The sequence below is a fragment of the Leucoraja erinacea genome, chromosome 5, assembly GCF_028641065.1.
Source record: "Leucoraja erinacea ecotype New England chromosome 5, Leri_hhj_1, whole genome shotgun sequence".
Lineage (NCBI taxonomy): Eukaryota > Metazoa > Chordata > Chondrichthyes > Rajiformes > Rajidae > Leucoraja > Leucoraja erinaceus.
The window spans coordinates 45,202,953-45,226,059 of NC_073381.1; the positions used below are offsets into that span (position 1 = coordinate 45,202,953).

Sequence of the window (23,107 nt, forward strand, 5' to 3'; positions counted from 1 at the left end):
ATCGGCGAGACCAAGTGCAGGCTCGGCGATCGTTTCTCTGAACACCTCCGCTCAGTCCGCCTTAACCTACCTGATCTCCCAGTTGCTCGGTAATTTAACCTTGCTAATCTTGCCCTTTATGTTCTCATCCAAAGCATTGATATAGATGACAAAAAGGCCCAGCACCGAACCCTGGGGAACACCACTAGTCACAGGCCTCCAGTCCGAGAAGCAACCTTCCATCATCACCCTCTGCTTCCTTCCATGGAGCCAATTTGCTATCCATTCAGCTATCCTTGGATTGCATGAGATCTAACCTTCCAGACTAACCTACCATGTACAACATTGTCAAATGCTTCACTGAAGTCCACATATACAACATCTACAGCTCTGCCCTCATCGACTTTTTTGGTCACATCTTCAAAACACTCAATCAGATTTGTGAGACACGACCTCCAACGTACAACCCATGCTGACTATCCCTAATCACCCCTTGTTCATCTAAATGCCTGTATATCCTATCCCTCAGAATACTCCTGTTACTTTCCAACTGCAGATGATAGGCTCACTGGCCTATAGTTCTCAGCATTTTCCCTGCAGCCCTTCTTGAATTGAAGCACAACATTCTCTGCCACAGAAGGCAGTGCAGGCCAATTCACTGGAGGTTTTCAAGAGAGGGTTAGATATAGCTCTTAGGGCTAACAGAATCAAAGGATATGGGGAGAAGGCAGGAACGGGGTACTGATTTTGGATGATCAGTCCTGATCACATTGAATGGTAGTGTTGGCTCTAAGGACTGAATGGCCACCCTCCAGTCTTCCGGCACCTCTCCTGTATTTAAAGACAACTCGTAAATTTCAACCAGGGCTCCCACAATGTCCTCTGATATATCTGATCAGGCCCTAGCGACGTCTACCTTCATATATGATAGTATCTTCAGTACCTCTCTGACTGACCGTACCACTGACCACCCCTCCCCCCACACCACCACCCCCTCCCCCAAAAAAACCACCCCCTCTCCCCTACACCATCCCCCCCCCCCCACCCCCCCCCCCCCCCCACACCACCCCCTCCTTCACCAAATCCAAATGAGAAGAATAAGGAAAATTCATTTAACTATTTAACTTCAGTCACCAATCAAGTACAACTGATCATTCTTGTTCCATGAAATAAATTTGCTCTAATTGTTTTCAAAATCTTTACATCAATTCCATGTTGACTGGGCTAGGTAGCACTCTCATTCAGAGTCAAACACTCTAATAGCTGCCATTTGGTTTTTATTGATAAACCAGGGAATGTATTTATCCACATTTTATTCAATTTGATGGAATCACATTGTCGAAAATCACATTGACTCATTTTAATTGAAGAGTTGGTTACACATAAAATTAGTCAATTTAATTTCTCTCCTCAAGATCATCGAGGTTTGCCATCCATCGCTAACTTTGGGCAGAATACTGAAGATGCTGTAAATATAAAACAAAAGCCCATGGACTCCCACAGCTATCTTGACCACACCTACTCCCTCCTCCCACTAATTTCCTGTGAGAATTCAATTCCCTTCTCCATTCGCTGTTGTGTTGTCAAGACTTTCTATACCAGTGCCTTTAAGATATTTTCCTTTATTTTCAAACATGGCCTTGCTCAAGACACTTAATCACATCTCCTCTATTTCTTGTACTTCTGCTCTCACCTTCACCCTTCCAGCTAGACGACATATTGAGTTCCCTTGTCCACCCCACCAGCTCAACAGATCATCCATTATATTCCCCACTGTAATGTAGGTGTAATGTAAATGCCAGCGCCCCTTGAAGCCAAGAGTAGAAGTTGTGCCTCGTGACTGAGGTCAAGTGACCTTCTAGAAGTTTCTGTTAGTTGTTGGAAATAATCTCTTCTTACAAGATGTCGGACGTGTATTCATTGTGTTAGTCACAACAGGGTCATACAGAGGACATTACATGGTGTCAGAGTAAAAAAATGGAGGGACTCAAGCCACCGGGACCACCTTCCATGCAAGAAGAAGAAGAATGAGCGACTGCAAGCCAAAAAAGAAGAAAAAGAAAAAGTAAACTCGGAGTGAAAGAGCAATAAGAAAGAAGCAAGAAGAAGAGCAAGAAACACAGGTGTGGCAGTCCAAAGAGTAAGTGCACGGCCTCGCCTCGCCTTGAAAGCAGCGGAGGGCCCAGAGCCTCACGAGCCTCCACCAAGTCCCACAGCTCTCCCCAACAGGTCTAAAAGCTCAGTTCGGAGGGCCGGCCGATCGTGGCTTCCGCAAGGGGAAGCCCACCCGTAAGCCTGACAGACGATCAGGTGTGGGAGACGGAGAGAAGGTCGCCTTCCGTGATGGCCAGAGGAATCGTCAGAGGAATCGCAGGTCTCCATAGATGGCCTCTCCCAGAGGGAGTAACGGCCGCCGCGTCCTCTATCCGACCGTGCTGTCCTGCATCTGCGCAGCGGTAACGACCGCCGCCACCGCCATGTTCGAGAACTTAAAAGGAGCCCTGCGGAGCGCGCAGCATGACCCGAGCAACAGTTTAAAGACACTATCAAATGCAAAGAAGTAAAAGTTAAGGTGAACTACATGCCAGCAACAGAAATCGAAAGAGCAACAAAAGTTTTTATTTCAACGGGGAGTCTGCCTCCCAGGGAGCAAGTGTCCAAAACGAGGCGGAGAGTAAGCCCAGGTAAAGCCTGTAGTGCAGGTAACTCCGCCACAGCCCCGAAGTCGCGTCGCCGCCGCCGTAACGCCACCACAGCCCCATAGTCGTCCAGCCTCGCGTTGGTAAGTCCTGGCTGGCTCTGCCTCCGGAGCCTCGAGGTCGGTCCCAGTTGGAGGCCGCCAGCTCCGCCATTAGGCCTCAGCGCAGACGGAGACGGAAATGGGGGATACGACAAGAAAAGGTCACATCCCCCTGAAGGAAGAGACCAAAAACATGTTTCTCCCCCCCCCACACACATACACAACCTAATAAACTAAAATTAATTAAAACAGGACTAAAGAAAACAAAAAAAAAAAGAAAAAACAAATGGACTGCAGGCGAGCCACAGCTGCTAGGGCAGCGCCCCCACTTCCGGAGGGGGAGATGTAAAGGTTGAATTTGTCATGAATATTAGTATTGAAAATAGTTTGTTATCCACATTAAATTGATTAAAGGTTAAATTTATTAGTATTGGAAAAATTGTGACCCCAATGTGGAAGGGGGAGATGTAATGTAAATAGATTTGAAGGGGGAGGTGTAATGTAAGTGTAATGTAAATGCCAGCAGCCCTTGAGGCCAAGAGTAGAAGCTGTGCCTCGTGACTGAGGTCAAGTGACCTTCTAGAAGTTTCTGTTAGTTGTTGAAAATAAACTCTTCTTACAAGATGTCGGACGTGTATTCATAATTTATGCGTCACAACAGGGTCATACAGAAGACATTACACCCACCAAACACTCCCATTCTCACAACACATTTTCCATACAATCACTGGCGAAGCATCACCTACCCTTTAACCGATTCCCTTCCCATCATCATTGGACAATGGAAGTCAGGGACAGTATCAAAATAAAAGAGAAGAAGTACAACGTAGCAAAGATGAGTGGGAAGCAAGAGGATTGGGTAATGAGCAACAGATGATAACTAAAAAGGTAATACGGGGAGAAAAGATGAGGTATGAAGGTAAGCTAGAGAAGAATATAAAGGAGGATAGTAAACACTTCTTTAGGTATTTGAAGAGGAAAAAATTAGTTAAGACCAAAGTTGGACCCTTGAAGACTGAAAAAGGTGAATGGGGAACAAGGAAATGGTAGATGAGTTGAACAGGTACTTTGGATCCTACTGATGTACTAGTGGCCAGAGGTTCTGGGGTTATGGAGGAACTGAAGATAATCAACATTAGGCAGGAATTGGTGTTAGGTAGACTGATGGGACTGAAGGCTGATAAATCCCCAGGGCCTGATGGTCTGCATCCCAGGGTAATTAAGGAAGTGGCTCTAGAAATTGTGGATGCATTGGTGATCATTTTGTAATGTTCTATAGATTCAGGATCAATTCCTGTGGATTGGATGGTAGCTAATGTTATCCCACTTTTTAAGAATGGCGGGAGAGAGAAAAAAGGGAATTATAGACCAGTTAGCCTGACATCGGTGGTGGGGAAGATGCTGGAGTCAATCATAAAAGATGAAATAGCGGCACATTTGGATAGCAGTAACAGGATCGGTCCAAGTCAGCATGGATTTACAAAGGGGAAATCATGCTTGACTAATCTTCTGGAACTTTTTGAGGATGTAACTAGGAAAATGGACAAGGGACAGCCAGTGGATGTAGTGTACCTGGACTTTCAGAAAGCATTTGATAAGGTCCCATGTAGGAGATTAGTGGGCAAAATTAGGGCACATGGTATTGGGGGTAGAGTGCTGACATGGATAGAAAATTGGTTGGCAGACAGGAAACAAAGAGTACGGATTAATGGGTCTCTTTCAGAATGGCAGACAGTGACTAGTGGGGTACCGCAAGGCTCGGTGCTGGGACTGCAGCTATTTACAATATAAATCAATGATTTAGATGAAGGGATTCAAAGTAACATTAGCAAATTTGCAGATGACACAAAACTGGGTGGCAGTGTGAACTGTGAGGAGGATGCTGTGAGAATGCAAGGTGACCTGGACAGGTTGGGGGAGTGGGCAGATGCATGGCAGATGAAGTTTAATGTGGATAAATGTGAGGTAAGCCATTTAGAACGAAGACAAGGAAACACTTTTTCTCACAGAGTGTTGCGAGTCTGTGGAATTCTCTGCCTCAGAGGGCGGTGGAGGCCGGTTCTCTGGATACTTTCAAGAGAGAGCTAGATAGGGTTCTTAAAGATAGTGGAGTCAGGGGATATGGGGAGAAGGCAGGAACGGGGTACTGATTGGGGATGTTCAGCCATGAGCACATTGAATGGCTAGATGGGCTGAATGGCCTACTCCTGCACCTATTGTCTATTGTCTATTGGCACACATACTCCTTACAGGTGAAATAGCAATTTTTCCACTTCTTCCAACTTAGTGTTAGTATTCTGTCCTCATGAAGTAGTCTCCCTGAGATTAGAGAAACACAATGCAAGAGCATATTTGCCTTTTCTACAGGACAATAAATTGAATTATCTGCCTAACACTCCCAATCTGATTTGTTTCTCTTTGGTACCTGTATTGTTTCAACAATGTCTAACAGGAGATGGTTGATGAGCTTCTCACCTTTCATAATTTCATCTGGGTATGTTGAAAGTAGCCAATCTGGTATATATTCTCTATCTCTATCTATCCATGATTCTATCTATCTATCCACCCATTCATGTATTTGTATTCCTGCACTTTGGTTCAATTAGTTGTTTGTCTCTAACTGCCAGCTTTTACGATGATTGCCATGACAACTTTTATCTGCACCATTTCACACGCATTCCATCTGTTCTTTCTACTGCTCCTCTCTCTGCAAATGAACATGTATTTTGCACATTTTTCCATGTAATGGAGGGTCATTAGGGTCCTTGGTTCAAATTTTGTCACTGTTTCTGTCCCTGTTCATGCTGCTTGACCTACTGAGCACTTTCAGCATTTTCACTTGAAGTCATGACCCACTGTTAGTTTCCCATCAGTGCCAAATACGTACCTTTACATTTCCGCAATGTCTTAGCAGTCTCTAAACTTGAGTGAGGTTAAACCTCGCATAAGAACAGTGTCCAGTCATTGCAATCAAGAAGAATTGCCGTTAGGAATGGTAGGGAGAAAATCCCCATGCACCCGCAGGGCCGAGCCATACACCAGCTCGGTGGAGGAAGCAGCCAAGTCCTCTTTGGGGGAAGTGCGAATACCGAGGAGCACCCACGGTAACTGATCCACTCAGTCCGGACCCTTGAGCCGGGCCTTCAACGCCGACTTAAGGTGGTGGTGAAAACGTTCCACCAGCCCGTTGGCCTGCGGGTGGTAGGCGGTGGTATGGTGTAAGCGCGCCCCGTAGAGTTGAGCCAGGGAAGACCATAAGGCAGAGGTGAACTGGGCCGCCCGGTTAGTGGAGATATCGGACGGAACTCCGAACCGGGCAATCCAGTTGGCCACCATGGCCCGAGCGCAGGCCATGGCGGAGGTGTTCGAGAGCGGGATAGCCTCCGGCCACCTCGTAAAATGTTTTTGCCAGCTCGTCGTAGTCCACGGCCTGGTCTAAGGCCGAAATGGACGGGAGGGCGGGGCGGGACAAGGCGTCAGCAACAGTGTTTAGCTTGCCCGCGATGTGCTGGATGTCCGTGGTGAACTCCGATACGTAAGTGAGGTGCCGGTACTGGTGGGCGGACCACAGGTCGGACCTTACCCAAGGCAAAGGGTTTGTGGTTTGTAAGGGCAGTGAATACACGACCCTCGAGGAAATATCTAAAGTGCCTGATGGCCAGGTACAACGCCAGGAGCTCTCAATCGAAGGCGCTGTAGTTGCGCTTGGGGGAGCGCAGTTGACGGCTAAAAACAGCCTGCGGCTGCCAGTGGCCGTTGACGAGCTGCTCCAGGACGCCACCCACAGCCACAATCGAGGCGTCCATGGTGAGAGCCGTTGAGGCTGAGGCCCGCGGGTGAACCAACATGGTTGCGTTGGCCAGGGTCGCCTTAGCGCCCTCGAATGCCGCGTCTGCCTCCGAGGACCATTCGAGCTCCCACGGCTTGCCCACGAGGCACTGGAACAGGGGCGCATGATGTTGGCAGCTGCCAGCAAGAAACAGTGATAAAGATTCACCATGCCGACAAACTCCTGCAACCCCTTTACTGTGCGCGGACGTGGAAACTCGAATGGCCTCGATCTTTGAGGGTAGCAGGACAGTGCCTTGAGGTGTGACGATGTGCTCCAGAAAGGAGATGGAACGGAGGTCGAACGGGCACTTAGCGAGGTTGATTATGAGGCCGTGGTCGAGGAGGTGCTGTAAGAAGGTCCGCAGGTGCACGATGTGCTCTTCCTGGGTGGGGCTTGCGACCAGGATGTCATCCAGGTAGATGAACACAAATGACAGACCCCTCCCGACCTTGTCCATAAGCCTTTGGAATGCCTGTGCGGCGTTCTTTAATCCAAAGGGCATACATAGCCACTCGAACAAGCTGAACGAGATGATCGTCACAGTTTTCAGGATGTCGTCCAGGTAAACAGGAATCTAATTATAGCCCCGGACGAGGTCGACTTTCGAGAAGAAAGCAGCACCCTCGAGATGGGCAAAAAAGTCTTGGATGTTGGGCACCGGGTAGCAGTCTGCCGTTGTCATGGCATTCAGATTCCGATAATCCCCACATGGTCTCCACCCCCCAGATGCTTTGGGGACCATGTGTAGAGGGGCTGCCCACGGGCTGTCCGAGTGCCGGACGATCCCCATGTCCTCCATTAGCTAGAACTCGACCCAGGCGATGAGCATCTTGTCTGGTGAAAGGCGGCGCGCCCGGGCGTGTATCGGAGAGACCATGGTGGGGATGTGATGTACAATCCCTAGTTTGGGGGCTGCTATGTTGAAACGGGGAGTGAGGAGCTCAGGGAAATCGGTGAGGAGGGAGGCGTAGGGACCTTAGACGACGGCGCTGAGCTGCACTCTGGGTGGGGGCGGGAGTCACGGAACCACGGGGCCAAGGGCCAATTGTGGAATCATGCGCCCGCCCCGCACATCAACTATGAGGGAGAACGCCCGCAGGAAGTGGGCACCCAGGAGCGGCTGTGCAACGTCGGCCACGATGAACGTCCACACGTACGGAGCGAGAAGGTCCGCATGGCATAAATACGGATGGTGCTCCTATTTAGGGCCGTGAGCATTGGGCCCCACTTACCAGCACGGGTGTCGCGTCCGGTCAGCGGGAGGATACTGACCATAGCTCCGGAGTCGACGAGGAAGCTTCTGCCGGAGAGATGGTTGCAGACCTAGAGGCGGTTGTATGGGCAGGCGGTTGAAACGCGCAGGGTTGACGGCAGCGTCGAGCCCCAGTGCCCCACAGCTGGTCCCCGGTGCGCTGCTGTGGCTCTACAGTGGAAACCGTGGGTGGAGCGTCGCCTCAGTCTCGTCGAGGTGAATGGCATGCTGTTGCATAAACCCGGTTCATAGCGCCGCCATCTTGTTGCTTCGCCAGCCAGAGTTCGTCGGCCCTTTCAGCGAGCTGTATGGGGTCGGCGAAATCAGCGCCAGCAAGCACGAGGTGGACGTCATCCGGCATCTGCTCCAAGAAGGCCTGTTCAAAAAGCAGGCACGGATGGTGGCCGTCCATTAGGGCAAGCATTTCTGCCATTATCATGGACGGCTTGCGATCGCCCAACCCGTCCATGTGCAGGAGGCGGACGGCGCGGTCTCGGTGGCTGAGCCCGAACGTGCGAAGGAGGAGAGCCTTGAGGCCCTGGTACTTAGCGAGTGCCAGCGGGTCTTGCAAGAAAGGCAACAACTGTGAAACCATCTCCTGCGTGAATGCTCTGATGATGTGGAAGTACTTCGTGTTGTCCGCCACTATGTTACGGAGGTGGAATTGTGCCTCCACGTGGGCGAACCACACCTGTGGCTGTTCGGCCCAGAACACCAGCAGCTTGAGGCCGACAGCATTTTGTTGAGCGTCAGGCTTGCATTGTCGGTGTCCAATAATGATTGGGCACGTCGGGGTCACCAGTTTAGCGGAGTCGAGACCGATAGTCCATGATGGTTCCATGATGTTTATTACGAACAGTATCAAAGAACAACGCAAGACTATCAGACAGCTAAATAAATGATGTTGCATCCACAAATGTGGCGCTCGAATGAATGAAAATGACAGAAAGCGCCCAAAACCCGTTCCACACGCCCACGTGACTGGAGTAGCCAATCCGAGGGTTTGACTACTCCAAGGCACCAGCAGGTGCTGCTACAACCTGCCTTTTTTCTAAATGCTATCTTGGAACTGTTGTGATGCTCTTCCAAGACACACTGAGGCAATGACAGGAGATTTCACCCTCTGCCATTTTGGCTTTTTCCAATTTGTTATATCACTTTCTAAAGAAAGAAAATATAGAATAAAGTACTTGACCTATATATGACCTTAGCATGATTCTGTAGTGTGTAATGGCTGACAAAAACATGGTTAGTTTCTTCAGAAACAAAGCACTGCATACTTCAAAGCACAAAGCACCAGAAACAAATCACTGCCTACCCAACATGTAGGGGAGAAAGAAGAAAAAGATAATAAACAGAGAATAACAGGTGGTGGGTTTCTTAAATGTGTATATTTTAATGCTAGGAGCATTGTAAGAAAGGTGGATGAGCTTAGAGCCTGGATTGACACCTGGAAGTATGATGTTGTGGCAATTAGTGAAACATGGTTGCAGGATGGCTGTGATTGGAAACTAAATATTCCAGGATTTCGTTGCTTCTGGTGTGATAGAATAGTACACTACTGATGATGTGTCCTGTGCTCAACTGTCCTGAAGGTTACACAGGCCAAGATATGTGTATCACCCCCCCGCCCCCCACCGATGTTGAGCGTCTACCACTCTCAACAATCAACGGATGTCGTGAAATGCTCCCCACCTATTGGCACAAGGGACTTTTAACATCTAGTGCTGTGTATTTGATCCTTAGAGGGGGCAAGAGGTGGAGATGTTGCATTGCTTATCAGGGAAGATATTACAGCAGTGCTTTGGCAGGATAGATTAGAGGGCTCGTCTAGGGAGGGTATTTGGGTGGAAATGAGAAATGGGAAAGGTGTAGCAACACTTATAGGGATGTCCAGGACAAGGGGTCACAGCTTAAGGATCCAGGACAAGGGGTCACAGCTTAAGGATCCAGGACAAGGGGTCACAGGGGTCACAACTTAAGGATAAGGGGGAAATCCTTTAAAACCGAGATGAGGAGAACTTTTTTCACACAGAGAGTGGTGAATCTCTGGAACTCTCTGCCACAGAGGGTAGTTGAGGCCAGTTCATTGGCTATATTTAAGAGAGAGTTAGATGTGGCCCTTGTGGCCAAGGGGATCAGAGGGTATGAAGAGAAGGCAGGTACGGGATACTGAGTTGGATGATCAGCCATGATCATATTGAATGGCGGTGCAGGCTCGAAGGGCCGAATGGCCTACTCCTGCACCTAATTTCTATGTTTCTATGTATTATAGTCCGCCAAATGAGGAGCGATAATTGGAAGAGCAAATATGTGAGGAGATAGCAGATATTAGTAGTAAGCACAAGGTAGTGATTGTGGGAGATTTCAATTTTCCATACATAGACTGGGAAACACATTCTGTAAAAGGGCTGGATGGTTTGGAGTTTGTAAAATGCGTGCAGGATAGTTTTTTGCAACAATACATAGAGGTACCTACTAGAGAAGGGGCAGTGCTGGACCTCCTGTTAGGAAATGAGACAGGTCAGTTGACAGAGGTATGTGTTGGGGAGCACTTCGGGTCCAGTGATCACAATACCATTAGTTTCAATATAATTATGGAGAAGGTCAGTACTGGACCAAGGGTTGAGATTTTTGATTGGAGAAAGGCTAACTTTGAGGAGATGCGAAAGGATTTAAAAGGAGTGAATTGGGACATTTTGTTTTATGGGAAGAATGTAGTAGAGAAATGGAGGACATTTAAAGGTGACATTTTAAGAGTACAGAATCTTTATGTCCCTGTTCGGTTGAAAGGAAAGAGTAATAATTGGAAAGAGCCATGGTTTTCAAGGGAAATTGAACACTTGGTTCGGAAAAAGAGAGAGATCTACAATAATTATAGGCAGCATGGAGTAAATGAGGTGCTTGAGGAGTATAAAGAATGTAAAAGAATCTTAAGAAAGAAATTAGAAAAGCTAAAAGAAGATATGAGGTTGCTTTGGCAAGTAAGGTGAAAGTAAATCCAAATGGTTTCTACAGCTATATTAATAGCAAAAGGATAACGAGGGACAACATTGGTCCATTAGAGAGTCAGAGTGGACAGCTATCTGCAGAGCCAAAAGAGATGGGGGAGATATTGAACAATTTATTTTCTTCGGTATTCACCAAGGAGAAGGATATTTAATTTTGTGAGGTAAGGGAAACAAGTAGGGTAGCTATGGAAACTATGAGGATCAAAGAAGAGGAAGTACTGACACTTTTGAAAAATATAAAAGTGGATAAGTCTCCAGGTCCTGAGAGGATATTCCCTAGGACATTGAGGGAAGTTAGTGTAGAAATAGCAGGGGCTATGACAGAAATATTTCAAATGTCATTAGAAACGGGAATGATGCCGGAGGATTGGCGTACTGCACATGTTGTTTCATTGTTTAAAAAGGGTTCTAAGAGTAAACCTGGCAATTGTAGACCCGTTAGTTTGACGTCAGTGGTGGGCAAATTAATGGAAAGGATACTTAGAGATAATATATATAATCATCTGGATAAACAGGGTCTGATTAGGAACAGTCAACATGGATTTGTGCCTGGAAGGTCATGTTTGACTAATCTTCTTGAATTTTTTGAAGAGGTTACTGGGGAAATTGATGAGGGTAAAGCGGTGGATGTTTTTGTATATGGACTTCAGTAAGGCCTTTGACAAGGTTCCACATGGAAGGTTGGGTAAGAAGGTTCAATTGTTGGGTATTAATAGTGGAGTAGCAAGATGGATTCAACAATGGCTGAATGGGAGATACCAGAGAGTAATGGTGGATAACTGTTTGTCAGGTTGGAGGCCGGTGACTAGTGGGGTGCCTCAGGGATCTGTGTTGGGTCCACTGTTGTTTGTCATATACATCAATGATCTGGATGATGGTGTGGTAAATTGGATTAGTAAGTATGCAGATGATACTAAGATAGGTGGTGTTGTGGATAATGAAGTAGATTTTCAAACTCTACATTTGGAAGAGTGGGCTGAAAGATGGCAGATGGAGTTTAATGCTGATAAGTGTGAGGTGCTACATCTTGGCAGGACAAATCAAAATAGGACGTACATGGTAAATGGTAGCGAATTGAGGAATGCAGTTGAACAGAGGGATCTAGGAATAAATGTGCATAGTTCCCTGAAGGTGGAATCTCATGTAGATAGGGTGGTAAAGAAAGCTTTTGGTGTGCTGGCCTTTATAAATCAGAGCATTGAGTATAGAAGTTGGGATGTAATGTTAAAATTGTACATGGCATTCGTGAGGAAAATTCTGGAATATGGTGTACAATTCTGGTCGCCAAATTATAGCAAATATGTCTACAAAATAGAGAGAGTACAGAGGAGATTTACTAGAATGTTGCCTGGGTTTCAGCACCAAAGTTACAGAGAAAAGGTTGATCAAGATAGGTCTTTATTCTTTGGAGCGAAGAAGGTTAAGGGGGGACTTGATAGAGGTCTTTAAAATTATGAGAGGGATAGGCAGAGTTGACGTGGATAAGCTTTTTCCATTGAGAGTAGGGACGACTCAAACAAGAGGACATGATTTGAGAATCAAGGGACAAAAGTTTAGGGGCACATGAGGGGGAACTTCTTTACTCAGAGGGTGGTAGCTGTGTGGAATGAGCTTCCAGTGGAAGTGGTGAAGGCAGGTTCGTTTTTATCATTTAAAAATAAATTGGATAGGTATATGGATGGGAAAGGAATGAAGGGTTATGGCCTGAGTGCAGGTAGATGGGACTATACCATACCATTTATTTGTCATTTGAACCTCACATGAAGTTCAAACAAAATGTGGTTTCTGCAGTCAAACAAGAAAAGAACCAAGACACACACCAACACAATTTACACAAACATCCATCACAGTGATGGAAGGCAAAGTCTTGTCTCTCCCCTGCTCTCCATTCTTCTCCCGGTGTCAAAGTCAAAGCCCCCGATGGGCGCTAGCGAGTCCGTGGCCATTTAAAGCTGCGCCGGGTGATGTAAGGCCCTGCTCCGTGTCTTGATGTTGGAGCCCCGGCGGGAAGAAGAGTCTCGACCCGAAACACCACCCATTGCTTCTCTCCAGAGATGGTGCCGGTCCCGCGGAGTTACTCCTGCATTTTGTGTCCATCTTCAAATGACATCACGCACTCCAGACGGCTGTGCTGGCGCATAAAATCGCGCGCGACGTTCGCGCCTCAACGCGACCACGAGGTCGCGTAATTAGCGTGCCAAGGACACGTAAGTGGGACAGGGGCTTTACTGAAGATCATTGGATCAAATTATGTGGATTGGTTTTGAGAAGTGGAATTGCTTCAATTCAGGTTGATGTTTATAAATTGCTCTATGGTGTTGAGCTTGGATTCCACAAGGAATGGGTTGTTCCACTTTTGGTCTAAACATGGTCGCAAGCAGAATTTTTAAGAGGTAGCAAAAATGGCTTCTGCTGACATCAAAGGAACACTAGTAAAAAAAAACTAGTAAATGTTACCTCTATTGAGTACTGTGTAGGTAGAAAGCACTCTTTAGATCGAAGTTATACCTGGTACAATGGTTGTGACAATCGGGACAAATCAATGCTTCACATGTTCTTTTGGGATCAACATTTTAGACCCGCTTTGTCACATGATTGTAGTGTAGCTCTTGAAGATTGCAAAATGTTCAGTTTATTTGGCAGCTCCTCAGATGATGAAGCATTCTGCACCTATTTACTGCAACTTCCAGACATAGACCAAATAACAAGCCAGCGACATGACCTGCAAGTAGCAGGCAAAGAACACATGCAGCAACAAAAAGTCCAACCACCTCTTCTCAATATTCACTGTACTATCATCATCAAATAACCAGCATCAACATCTGATGTGTCTTTTTGAGTAGCGACTCCAAAACATGTGAACCCCACCTTTTGGAAGGACAAAGGAGCCGATGCATGGATGCTTATTTCGTTCCATATTGCATCTAACTACAAGCATTTTTGCCGATTTGAAAATCCTGCAACTCACTACCAAACAGATTAATTATCTAGATTCATCACATGGATTTCCGTGTTTCAAGAAGATAATCCCACTATCTTCTCAAAAAGGGATAAATATTGTCAGCAACAAGCGCATCGAAACAAATGACTAAAAAACCAGAATGAATGACGCGATCATTAATTTATTCACTGATTTTAGAAACAAATGCTACTCAAATCATATAAAAGTTTTCCTGCATTACCGTGTTCAATTCTGTCAGTCCAGTTGAATCTAACGTTGTGCAGCGGTAGAGTTGCTGCCTTACAGCGTCAGAGACCCAAGTTTGATCCTGATTATGGGTGCCATCTGGATGGAGTTTGTACGTTCTCCCTGTGACTTTGTGGTTTTTCTCCAGGTACCCCAATTTCCTCCACACTCCAAAGATGTACAGGTTTGTAGGTTAATCGGCTTTGATAAAAAATTGTAAAATTTCCTTCACTGAATGAATCCATACAGACAATGATCCCAACTAATGTATTCACAGGTTATTGATTGTACCTCTGAAACCTCTACATATGACTCAAATGTATTTGTTTTCTCAATATACTACATTTTGTCTCCTGGGTATGTAACATCTGCCTTTAAACATGTTTGCCATCAAAGTTTGGTTCTGATTTTCTCTGTGCATTTGTTTTCTTTCTCAGATTCTCCTTCCTTCCTTTTTCTCCCCGTGTTACATAGTTAGGATATGTCTGTAATTTTCATATTGCAAATCCTGAAATAGAAACTCTTTGATGTTTTCTTGACAGATGTCGCCTGATCTGCATTTCTCTGTTTTCTGTTTTTGATTCTGTTTTCTGACGTGTAATATTTGATCATTTGTTCATAACATTTCAAACACACGATTGGCAGCCCCGCGAACAGTCTGTGTGTTTTTTCATGTTATTTTTATTTTTAGTGTATGTTAAAGTCTGTGTAAATGTTCTCCGGTTTGTTTTAATGTGGGGAGAGGGGGAAACATTTTTTTCAGTTTCTTACCTTCCCGGAGATGCGATTAATTTTCAGATGGCATTCTCTGGTCGCTCTGCGGCCTACCATCGATGGAGCTGGAGGCCTCCTCGGACTGACTTTGGGCCTCACTGTGGGGCTGGGCCTTGCTTGGGAGCCGATCCCTTTTCTGTGATCGCTCCAACTGCGGACTGCGGACTTTACCTTCAAGAGCTCGCAGTCTCGGGAGAGGCTAGTCGGGAAGCTCCAATGACGCAGAGGCTCGACCAGCCCCGACTCGGGGTCCGATCATCCGGCGCGGGTGAGCTGACACCCTCCTGATGCAGGAGCTAATCACCTCGATGCGGAGGGCCCAAGTGCCACCGGCTAATCGCCTCAATGCGGAGGGCACAAATGCCACAGGCTACAGGTGTCAAGATGATCCCATCAACGGAGGGTTCGAGACCACAGCCTGTGGGAGAGCTAGGGAAAACTTTTTTCGCCTTCCATCACAATGAGGAATGCGGAGGAGGCACTGTGGTGAATGTTTATGTTAAAATGTATTTTGCGTACGTTCCGTTGCTTTTTATTTGTATAACTGACTTGGCAAATGAAATTCCTCGTATGTTGCAAAACATACTTGGCTAATAAACTATTTAAAATTCATATTTGTGAATGAAGTGAAACATTTATGAGAAATTGCATCATATTATTTAGTATTAATACTGCTACTGAAGATTAACAGTGGATGGTTTGAATTGCATTCTTGTCAAAGAGGAAACAGCAAACTGAAATTGTATGCACTGAACTGCTGAATATTTTCAAAGATTGTCATGGAGAATTGGGAATTCTTGCAGTGGAGCCAAATATTGGCCTTGGGTTGCAAATGTTAACTTCAACAATGTAGTAGAATGGTTAATAACATCTGCATCTCCTTAGAAATCTTCATGGATTGCAGAAACAAAATTAATTTTATACTAACCCTAATTTGTACCAATATATGTAGAACACTCAGCCATAGTTACTTTGGAGCTATCTACTTGAGATGTTTGAATTCTCAGGAAACTTGAAATTTTACTGACTTCCATTTAAAAACGAGAAAATGGACATTTCTCATGTCATCTGTCTATATATAAAACTTAAGTAATATGAATAATATGGCTACCTTTTAATAGTTGCAACACAATGTCTTGAGATAAATTGTGCTAATAGTTACTGAATGGCAGAATTTATTAATGATTGGAGGAGAACTAGATTAGGGCAGTTTCAGGCTGCTGGGCAATGAACTTGATTGCAGATCCACAATTACATGTATGGGTAAGATTGTCACAGATGTGGTAATCAACAACAAAATCTTGATTTTGGAGAAATGGGTTTTTCAAGGTGAGGGCAGGAATTTGTGTCTGAAGAAGCATAATGATAGAAATTTTTGAAAGGAACAACCCAAAAATTCCAATAACAGCAAGCAAATGGTCAGGGAAGGAAAGTTGAATGATTATTAATTTAGAATGAATGGAGAAGGAATAGCAACAAAAGCATACATGAAAGGGAAGTCTGAAGAATGGATTCACATCAAGAAAATATGAAGCTTCCATGATCTCAACGGCCATGGTAGATGCATATTACATTATTTTCTGGTAGTTGTGTCACTGAAGAGTTGCATTTTTTAAAATTTCATGCTGTCTATGCTTATATTACAGATTCCTTCAATAACTAGATCGATTCGTCATGAGAAAATAATGGCTCTTAGGCAACAAACACAGTTCCTATGGGATGCTTATTTTTCTTCTGCAAAAAAAATTGTATTAACAACTTTAGAGGTGAGTGATTCAATTTGCATGTCTTAAATTAATGCTAAATCTTGGGTAATTTTCATCATCTTTCCTTGATAACAGCCCCCAAATATGGACCATAGATCTTCCTTTTTGGGATCTCTAATTTTTATATTTTTTGCCATTCAGAGTGTGTGTGTGCCATTAAACATTCATTCAAAGGGTCAGGCCATTACTGGATTAGTCATACTCTGATGCTTATTTCAGTAATATGGAAAGTGATACATGCTAGCGGGACTACCAATTGTATAAAAGTAACATGATTATTAAAATATGTGCCGTTTTAAGACAATGTTTTTTTTTAAACTTTTTCTACCACATCTTATCAAGTTTAAAAATGTCTTTAAATTAAATCAATTAGGAACATATGTATATAGACAAAAGAAATATGTTTTTAAGAATGCAGGTTCTGTTCTATTGTCAACTTCACCTCAGGCTTTCTGTTATGAAATACAGTAGCAGCAAAGCGCATTTGCCGGCCTATCGTTCAATGCACTTTTCCAAAAAAATCAAAGATTTCTTAGGCCAATGGTTTTACACTTATTCCTACTTCTGGACACATGGTGAGTTTCAGGTGAGCTTTCAAAAGGATCCATTCAGAGGTAAAATACTTATTTGCGGAATATTTCCATTTTATCTGTCTTTATCATCAATAGCTTTTATATCCAGCCCAGATAATTTTCAGATTCAGATTCAGATTCAACTTTAATTGTCATTGTCAGTGTACAGTACAGAGCCAACAACATTTTAAGTCATTTCCTACACCTATTATATTCTTGAGCCAACCTGCACAATGCTAATCCTACCACGACAATGGAACATGACAGCCCATCTCTTGCACCAATATAGATTTGTTTTCTGGGGGAGGTTTCTACTTATGTTTTTGCAATGATAACTTTTTGAGCATAACTTGAACATTGTGATAAATTGAATAAACTGAGGAAGTTATTTAGACAACAGTGTGAACCATACAAATATTTTACATTTCACCCTGAATTTAACTTTCCAAAAGCACTCTGACTGATTTTCTTAAGTGGGTAAGTAGAATGCTTAATTCTTAAGCAAACAGTAGAAAGAAAGTAGTCCAACTTACATGGAATTAATAAATGTGATTTTAAAAATTGAATGCTATTTGCTATGTTACAGGTTTTAAAGTGAAATACCTGCAAGAAGATTGCATATTGCTTCTAGGGTCAAAAGGTTATCTAATCTCTTAATGCTATGTGCTAGAGAAGAAACTATCTAATATTTTTTTTCGGGATAGATTAATTTATGTCCTGATGAAAATTTTGAAAAGGACATCAACAGCAGACCTAATCTTGTTCTGGACCAAACAAGAGAATTATTTACAAAACACTTGAGTAAATCAGATGATTTATGAAATGTAGGTCCCTTGCAGTCAGAAACAGGTGAGTTGATCATGGGGAACCAGGATATGGCGGACCAATTGAATAACTACTTTGGTTCCGTCTTCACTAAGGAAGACATAAATGATCTGCCGGAAATAGCAGGGGCCCGCGGGTCAAAGGAGCTGGAGGAATTGAGTGAAATCCAGGTTAGTCGGGAAGTGGTGTTGGGTAAATTGAATGGATTAAAGGCCGATAAATCCCCAGGGCCAGATAGGCTGCATCCCAGAGTACTTAAGGAAGTAGCTCCAGAAATAGTGGATGCATTATTAATAATCTTTCAAAACTCCTTAGATTCTGGAGTAGTTCCAGAGGATTGGCGGGTAGCAAACGTAACCCCACTTTTTAAGAAGGGAGGGAGAGAGAAAACGGGGAATTACAGACCGTTAGCCTAACATCGGTAGTGGGGAAACTGCTAGAGTCAGTTATTAAAGATGGGATAGCAGCACATTTGTAAAGTGGTGAAATCATTGGACAAAGTCAGCATGGATTTACGAAAGGTAAATCATGTCTGACGAATCTTATAGAATTTTTCGAGGATAAAAACTAGTAGCGTGGATTGGGAGAACCAGTGGATGTGGTGAACCATCTGGACTTCCAGAAGGCTTTCGACAAGGTCCCACATAAGAGATTAGTATACAAACTTAAAGCACATGGCATTGGGGGTTCAGTATTGATGTGGATAGAGAACTGGCTGGCAAACAGGAAGCAAAGAGTAGGAGTAAACGGGTCCTTTTCACAATGGCAGGCAGTGACTAGTGGGGTACCGCAAGGCTCAGTGCTGGGACCCCAGCTATTTACAATATATATTAATGAACTGGATGAGGGAATTGAAGGCAATATCTCCAAGTTTGCGGATGACACTAAGCTGGGGGGCAGTGTTAGGTGTGAGGAGGATGCTAGGAGACTGCAAAGTGACTTGGATAGGCTGGGTGAGTGGGCAAATGTTTGGCAGATGCAGTTTAATGTGGATAAATGTGAGGTTTTCCATTTTGGTGGCAAAAACGGGAAAACAGATTATTATCTAAACGGTGGCCGATTGGGAAAGGGGGAGATGCAGCGAGACCTGGGTGTCATTGTACACCAGTCCGTGAACGTAGGCATGCAGGTGCAGCAGGCAGTAAAGAAAACGAATGGTATGTTGGCTTTCATAGCAAGAGGATTTGAGTATAGGAGCAGGGAGGTTCTACTGCAGTTGTATAGGGTCTTGGTGAGACCACACCTGGAGTATTGCGTGCAGTTTTGGTCTCCAAATCTGAGGAAGGACATTATTGCCATAGAGGGAGTGCAGAGAAGGTTCACCAGACTGATTCCTGGGATGTCAGGACTGTCTTATGAAGAAAGACTGGATAGACTTGGTTTATACTCTCTAGAGTTTAGGAGATTGAGAGGGGATCTTATAGAAACTTACAAAATTCTTAAGGGGTTGGGCAGGCTAGATGCAGGAAGATTGTTTCCGATGTTGGGGAAGTCCAGGACAAGGGGTCACAGCTTAAGGATAAGGGGGAAATCCTTTAAAACCGAGATGAGGAGAACTTTTTTCACACAGAGAGTGGTGAATCTCTGGAACTCTCTGCCACAGAGGGTAGTTGAGGCCAGTTCATTGGCTATATTTAAGAGGGAGTTAGATGTGGCCCTTGTGGCCAAGGGGATCAGAGGGTATGGAGAAAAGGCAGGTACGGGATACTGAGTTGGATGATCAGCCATGATCATATTAAACGGCGGTGCAGGCTCGAAGGGCCGAATGGCCTACTCCTGCACCTAATTTCTATGTTTCTATTCGAAGTAAAAGCTTAGTTAAGAGCATAAAGTATTATTTAGTACAACAATCCTGTGGTATTATATACAAATAGGCCAAACCAAGCATTGTAAAGCAGTGTAAAGAGTCAAAGAATCAGGCAATGTAGAGTCAAAGAAGCAATTCAATAAGAGAAAAATAGATCCGGGAGATAATGCGAGGGGCTGATGCACATTGGATAAAACGAAGAGAAGGGGAAGAAGTGAGGGAAGATGAATGATGAGGAGGAAGATAGAGAGATGGGGTGGATGAAGAACTTAAACACATATACATATTTGTGTTTTGTGGGAAAAAAAAAACTCTTGCAAGACCATAACAGCTTTTACGGGCTTCTGTCAAAGGTTCTGGAAGCAGGGCTGCAGGACTATACTGATTGAAGCCCCTCTCACTGCAAAGTGTTTTTTGCATCTCGTGGATGCAGGACTTTGCTTGATACCTCCCAGGGCCACCTTAGGTGAATCGAATCGATAGGAACCCCGTGCAGTGGGCCGTCCAGCCCTTTGAACTCATGGAACAGGTCTCTTCATCCAGACAGAACCTGAAATTCTGCTCATTAAAATATAGATGGGTTTCTTGGGAGAGCGATGTTTGCATTGAGAAAGCGGAACAGTTGTAATGCATTATTTATTGATAAAGTGATTGCAGAACATGAGGGCTGAGCACTCCAGTTAGTATCCCACTTAACATCTGCACTGCAGATTCACCTCTATTATTGGCACAGCAAGTGTATAATGAAAGACGCAGCAATCAACTTACTGTGTTGAAAACATTCGAGGCCAAGCAAATGCAATGGCCAAAGAGACCTTTGAAATTTTATTTATTTCCTGAAGATGATAAATGAATTATCACACATCTACACTTGCAAAACTATTCATTAAAACTGATTGACTGAGGCAATGTCTTGCTTTGTAGATCAAAAATCCCAAATTGCATTAATGTGGACCTCAGAGTAAGCCAGTGGCCTGAGTTTAAAACTGATATTTACAATATTCCAGTTCATAATTGTAAAACTTTACCGTAAAAAAAAGGGCAGGATAGATGATAACATAATAACTTCTAGGGAAATTATTGTCAATATTGTACCACAACTTATCAAAGGCAGGACATACAATTTTTATTAAAAAAAACCTTGTTAGAAGCTTACATTGGAAATATACTCCCTTTTTATTGAAATTAACTTTAGGTTCCTCAGGAATAAGTTTCCTCTTCAACCATCCCTTGGAATTGTGGATGACTTGCTTCCACTCTGGATTCTGTGGATTTTGAAGTAACCAATGGGGCTATTGTGGGAATCAAAATAACTTCTACAGAGTGGGCAGGAGTGGCATAGTGCTGCCAGTAAGTGGGAAGTTTGTGAGGCGTTGTGCCGCCTATGCAGGGCTTCTATGTGCACCAAATGCGTGGCCACAAGGTTTTCAATACCATCCCAAATGTTGCCTTTGCACTTTGAGTGATTCCTTGGAGCCAATGGGGATCATAATAATAATCATAATCATATTTTAGTAGTCAAGTATGTTTTGCAACATACAAGGAATTTGATTTGCCATACAGTCATACCAATAAAAAGCAACAAAACACACAAAATACATTTTAACATGAACATCCACCACAGTGACTCCTCCACATTCTTCATTGTGATGGAAAGCGAACATAAAATTCAATCTCTTCCCTTCTTTGTTCCATTTTTTAAAGAAAGCTTTGAACGCCTCCTGCTAAAATTTCTTCCCATGACAGAGCTCAGAACAGATTGCCTGTTTCAGGAGTCTGGTGAAGGATGCTTATGACACGGCTGGTCAACAAAGTGTAACTGGAGCCTCAGTTTTGGATGTTGGCCTGGAAGGGGACACTGTCATTGATTTTCCAGTGAATTTACAGGTTCTTGCAGAGACAGTGTTTGTGGTAATTTTCTTTTGCCTTGAAGTGCCTGCAATGTGTAGCCTGAGGCTCAGAAGGATGTAGGAGGGCAGGAATCACTTGGTACTCAGTAGATCATGACTTTATATCAGTTTGACGTCTTGTGCTTCGATTACCCTTTTCCTCAAAGTCTGTGCGACTCATTGACGGTAGAGGTGAATTCTATCATTGATCTTTGCCTTTACTGAGAGATGGCTCCCGAGAAATAGGAACTATTCCACATTTCCCAGAGCCTTGTTAAAGGGCAGTGTGGTGCAGCTGAAAGTTTGATAGGACAACTTGGTCTTGGAGGTGTTCAGTGTAAGGCTGTCAATACTCAGATATATATCACTTGAATAATATAATTGGGGTCAAGGAAAGAGCATTTACGTTGCGGCCTGTTTCCACCAATCTTTCCACCACCACGCACAAGAAGCGTTAAGACAGACACCATTGTATGCAGATGCTGAGAAGTGTGTTCAGCTCTGGCTGAACAAGTTTTAACCTTGTGTGTGGACTCGGTAAGAAGAACAATAACAAAATAATTGACTTATTTAGTCCACTTCTAAGTTAAAAATTCTTAATCTGATCCTTTAATATCCTTCTAATTATATTCGCCATTTGGTAGCATATTAATTCATTTCAGTAGAATTGTTTTAATTTACAATGCAGAGATGATATTTAGGTTAACTATGCACTGACGCACAGAACAGGTGCTATAATGTTATGTCAAACACTCAAGTCATGCATTGACTTTAGTCACCATAATAAGCCTTAATTTTAAAGCTGCCTCTGAACAACTCCAACTCTGAACAACAATGGTTACTATATGTGGGCTGATTGAAAGTAAATGCAGTGAATGTTGCATCTTGCCAGCTAGGATTCTTGTTCACTGGTCCCTGCTGGGGGTAGTCAGGATAGAGGCGATTCCAAATTTATTCGGCCACAGATAACAAGAACTATGGAAGTTACAATAAAAAGGAGTTGCAACAAAATCTCATTCATATATTCGTTGCTAACCAGTTAATATCCAGTTACCAATCAATCGGCCCATCAAACATCATCAAAGTTGTTGTCAACAATGCTAACTAGCTGTAATAAAAGGGAAATGCAGATGCTGGTTTATACCAAAAATAGACTTAAAATGCTGAAGTAACTCAACAGGACAGGCAGCATTTCTGGAGAAAATATATAGGTGACGCTTTGGGACGGGCCTCTTCTTCAGACTGATTGTAATAGGGCGAGTGGGGGGGAAACAGGAAGCGAAGAAAAAAAGGACAAATCGGGTCTGTTGGTAAACAAACCATTTGTCAAAAGCTCAGCTTTGGTTTTGCTAGGACTACTCAGCTCCTGATATTATCACAGCTTTCGTGTAAGCATAAACCAAAGATCTGATTTTTGGTCTTCAACAACCACAACCATCCTATGTATGCGGGAAATGGTGATAGTGTTTAATC

The 23,107-nt window shown here is 44.0% G+C and overlaps 1 protein-coding gene across 1 annotated transcript in view; it reads left to right on the forward strand.

The window, feature by feature from the left end:
* Positions 1–23,107, forward strand: part of LOC129697178 (exostosin-1-like) — a 321,873-nt gene that overhangs the window by 197,764 nt on the left and 101,002 nt on the right. Inside the window, 1 exon segment of the mRNA XM_055635487.1 lies at positions 16,422–16,541. Within this exon segment, the coding sequence (XP_055491462.1) occupies positions 16,422–16,541 (120 nt within the window).